At 38.9% G+C, this 4,810-nt stretch overlaps 1 protein-coding gene across 1 annotated transcript; it reads right to left on the bottom strand.

The window, feature by feature from the left end:
- Nucleotides 1-1,781: 1,781 nt before the first annotated feature.
- Nucleotides 1,782-4,804, bottom strand: Tigd2 (tigger transposable element derived 2). Its single transcript, XM_010610495.2, has 2 exons — nucleotides 4,720-4,804; nucleotides 1,782-4,544 (listed from the first exon to the last, which is right to left on the bottom strand). Exon 2 carries the CDS (start codon nucleotides 3,674-3,676, stop codon nucleotides 2,090-2,092), a length of 1,587 nt encoding a protein of 528 aa, XP_010608797.1. The 5' UTR covers nucleotides 3,677-4,544; nucleotides 4,720-4,804; the 3' UTR covers nucleotides 1,782-2,089.
- Nucleotides 4,805-4,810: the final 6 nt, after the last annotated feature.

The following is a 4,810-nucleotide window of genomic DNA, read 5'->3' as shown; positions in this document are numbered from 1 at the left end:
TCTTCTAAGATATTGAGAATACATACATCTATACTTTTCAAACTAAAGTACATATGAGGCATATGATCAACCAAGATAACTATCATACATCTTCCCAGAGAATCTTACTAAGCTTTCTGTATTACAATGAGTTATGAAATTAAAATACACTTTATATTACCATTGATGATAAAACATAGATCAAAGAGTTTCAAAGTCATGACTATGACAAATTTTTATCAGCAAAAATACAAAGCAGTAATCCAAATGTACATTGTTACCATTATGGAGTTTCAGCCCCCCTTGCTCCAGAAAGCCAGTAAGCCTCAGGCCTTATCTGTGTTGACTCCCATTCTGCAAGCCTATGAGGAAACTAACTAAAATGTGTTCACATGTGGAATTCTCCCAAAGAAAGAGGATTCCTAGAGATCTTCTGGAACAGTCGTCCTAGAACCAAAGCTGCAGTTCAAAAGGCAAAATTCTGAACTAATGATAGGTTCATAAGACAAAAAAATTATCAGCCAGGGGCTCTAAAATCCCTCAAATCAAATCACAATGTTGCTCCCAGGGGTTGGACTGCATTCCTATAACCTGTTTCCCGTGATTTCCTTCTGCTGATTTTCTAGATACTGTGTTAGTTTGATAAAATATACCAAGTGCCTTGCTTCCTGCTATCTTATCCACTTTGCAGGTATTTTACTACTCCAGTAAATTACACCAATATTCACATAGCTTTGCTTCTATGAACAAATCCAGCACCTATTTATTAGCAATGTGCTACAGCATAGAGCAAAGAAATCATCATTCCCATTTCCTACTATAATTAGCCCACAATGTCTTAAACACACCCACATATCTCACTCTACTTACCACTGGGTGGTCAATAAATGATTTCTAAATTGGATTAACCCTTTAGTTTTCATTTAAGTAATTATTGTATTTCAGCAAAACTAATTACTTGCATCTCATTTCCTGTGCAAGGTTTTCCTAATGCGGTAACAATACTTTGAGTAACACATAGGATCTGCTTAGTTTACTTCTGAAATGTAATTTCTGCAATGCAGTAACAGTAATTAACTCCAGGAGTGTTACTCTGTTGTAAACCCATATTATTTAAAATCCGTATTGTACCTCACAAACCCATAGGGGTTTAGGTAATTTGTCCAAGGTCACGCAGCCACCCATGGTTTTCTACAGTCCTTCTTTCTTCTAGATGTTAGTCCACTGATTATATGCTGATTCCACACATTATGTGTTTGCTATTCCCAGCATTGCAAAGTGCAATACATGAAAGCAATGACATACACTCTAAGTTCTGAAGTGACACATAAATGTCAAGTAGCTTAGTAAAGATAAAAACTACTGATATCTATAAAGAACCAAAATGACAGATAATAAAATTTAATCTCTCTTGTAATTGCAATGGTTTGGGAAAGCAATTTATTTTTCTGGAACAGTATTCCACACCTATGAAGGAAGCCTCCCTGTCAGAGGAATGAAAATGAAGTGCAAACCCTTTCCCTGGGGCATTTTTCTTTCCTTCTCTTCTCTGAGATGGCTAAGCTAAATTGCTAACTGCCCAAATACTACTGGTACAGAAATGCCAAGTTTAAGGCTTTAGGGTACTGTCCTTCAGTTACCTGCAGCCACAGTGAGATAATCCTCAGAAGTACAATCTTTGATGAGCTCTTCTGAGAGTTTCAGCAGTAAAAATGCAAATTTATCACTAACAGTTCAATTTGGAAAGTGAAATTCAGAGAAAGACGTAAAAATTCAATTTAAGTAAAATTTATTGAGTGCCTATAATGTGCATGGACTTTTATTAGACACACTGAAATTTAGGCACAAAACAGAGATCCCTGGCCTTAGGTACCTTATAATCTAGTTAGTATAATACAGATTAAAAACAGTAGACTAATTTACATGATTATGCTCAGTTACCGGAGTCCACATTAAAGAGTTGTGATTTAGGTGCTCCAAAATGGCATCTAGTCCTAAATTCATTTATAAAATGTATTTGGCCTTAGAATCCACAGCGCTTCAAACAAGATAAGCTCCAATGCAGATATAATTACAAGGATGAAAACACACTGAAATACTATGAATTCATTCATAGAGCACTATGATTTTTGTTATTTTGGACCTTCTGTTTTCTTCTTATTATGGTCCGAAGCCTCCGTAATACCAATTTATCAGACAGAAGCATGTCATCTTGTTGTTCTAGGTAACTCAGTAAATTTTCAGTCCATTCAAGTGCAGCTTTATGGCTAATATGCTTCTCAGGATTCAGTTCTGATCTTCTAGTCTTACTGGAAGGCTTCCACTCAGCAGCTGTGGCCTGATCCTCAGCACTTTCACTGTCCGTCAGCACCTGACAGCTTGAGTCGTTACTCTGAGAGTCAAACCACTGATCAATATTCTCAATGTCAACGTGTTCACAGTCTTCTGTATTCTGTAAAACTGTTGCTAAGTTAGCGGCTAAAATGGCTCCTTCATCAATGTTCATAACCGAATTTTCTCCATTGCCAGGGAAGAGTTTTCTCCATGCTTTGGTTATGGTACTTGCTTTTATCATGTTCCAAGACCTGGACACCTCATGAATTGCATCCAACACTGTCAAGTTCTTCCAAAACATTTTTGGGTCGATTCCTTCATCCATATACTTCTGGAGAAGTCCTGCTCGGTAGTATCTTTTTACTGTGGCTAAAACTCCCTGGCTCATTGGTTGAATTAGACTTGTGACATTTGCTGGCAAATACTTTACAATTATTTTGCCATCATCTGAACTCAACAGTTCTTCATTTGGATGTGCTGGGGGAAAATCTAAAAGGAGCACTGCTTTTTCTAGAAGACCCTTGGATCTCAAATGCTTCTGAACCTGTGGAACAAAATATTTATCAAACCACTGTCTGAAAACAGACTGTTCTATCCACGCACCTTTTTGACTGAAGTAAGTGACAGGAAGGTTGGAAAGGTCAGTTCCTTTGAATGCACGGGGTTTTTTTGCTTTCCCCACAACACAAAGATTAAGTTTGTGTAAGCCTGTGGCATTTGCACAACACATTATAATAATTCTCTCTCTGCTTGACCTGTACTCTGAAGTATTTCGCTCAGTGTCAAGAACTAAAGTCCTCGATGGTAGACATTTCCAGAACAACCCCGTTTGATCAGCACCATAAATTTGCTCTGGTTGTAGATTTTCTCTCTCAACAAATTCCTGAAAGGTACCACAAAATTCACTGGCAGCAGTTTCATCTCCTTTTAATTTTGTTCCTTTACCAGCAGCCTTTGGGATACCATGGCGCTGTTTGAATCGAGTTAGCCAGCCAGATGACGCGTTAAAATCACCTTCCATCCCCAAAGCATCAAAGAAGAACTTGGCTTGCTTTGCACAAATAGTTCCGGATACTGGAACCCCATCTGTCTTCTGTTGGTTAAACCACTCTATCATCACTCTATCAAGTTCCTCATAGGTTGACGACTTCATAGATTTACGTTTGGACACCCCACTCGTGGGATCTGAACTGTTTGCATAGTTTATAATCCTTTCTTTGTTCTTTTTAATATCACGAACTGTAGACTCACCAATCCCATACACCACAGAAAGTTTTTTGAAAGAGATGCCTTCCTCAAGTTTCTTAATAATGTCAAGTTTGTCTTTAATTGTCAATACCACACGCTTACGTTTCCCCAACATTTTAAGTGTCTAATATTTCAAGTGATTACTACAAGATAATTAACAACTTAGACTTGAATAGAGTCTAGAAAATAGAATCTTAACATCACTCATTTGTGCCCTAGGACTTAGTGTGATGGCCACTTTCCAGACCAGGTCTAAAAGAATCTCTTCACTTGGACTTTAAAACTTACATAGTTCCTATGAGGAATCGCTCCAATTAATTCCATCTTTCTTCCTCACATAGTGTTTTTATAAGGTGCAGTCTTATGAAAGGCTAGAAACTGAATCAATACTACACTACTAAGATCTTTAAAAGGGTCCTACTGCATACTCAAATCTGCCATCCGTGCAGGTAAGGCTCTTTGTTAAAGCCACTAAGACTCAGGTTGAATATTTTGGGCCATGTGTAGGAGAAGAGTTTAAGTCAAGAAAAAACTTGCAAACTTGACATACGGGAAAAGAGGAGAAAACTTAATTCCTCAAGTTGTTTTTGTCAGGCAGTGAACTGTAACAAATGCTGTCTCTTCTAAGCAAAGGACTAGTATAGGTTGCACAGGAAAGTGCTTAGGAAAAGAATAACAGCAAGTTAAGGTGAAGTGAAAGGTGCAAAGGAGGTGAAAGTGCACAGGCAGGAAACTGTTATTTGAACGCAACAAATTTATAACTAATGGATTTGACTACTGGAAAGGAGAAAGGCGGGCAAGTGGTGGTGTCACATGATTAAAGAAAGCACCAAAAAGTTCACTGGTGGAAATCAGACCCAAGGTAGAGCCTATGGGTGAAGGCGCGGTGAAGATGTAACAATAATGCTGCTGAAAGCTGATCCTCCAGGGTCCAACACAAGTAGTTTCTGTGGGGCTGTATAGGTACTTGGAGCCTCTGAAACCTAAAGAAAAATACCAAACACATTTTATTTTCAGCATTAGTGTCGGTGGCATTACCCACACCTACTCTGCAACTATGTTGAGCAAATTAATGCCTCCAACCAATTGTGACAGCTAAGCACGACAAATAATGCTCGGGGCGTTATGTGGGGACCGAAAGAGGACCTGATTGCCTACCTCCTCAAATTAAGAGGTCAGGGAGAAGCCGCGTGAGCGAGGGCCTCCCGCCGGGCGAGCTGCGGAGCGCGGGCTTCTTTTCCTGCCGCGA

The sequence above is a fragment of the Fukomys damarensis genome, unplaced genomic scaffold (genome assembly GCF_012274545.1).
Source record: "Fukomys damarensis isolate Sample0158 unplaced genomic scaffold, DMR_v1.0_HiC HiC_scaffold_32, whole genome shotgun sequence".
NCBI classification, from domain to species: Eukaryota; Metazoa; Chordata; class Mammalia; order Rodentia; family Bathyergidae; genus Fukomys; species Fukomys damarensis.
This window is presented reverse-complemented; position numbering and strand designations above follow the sequence as displayed.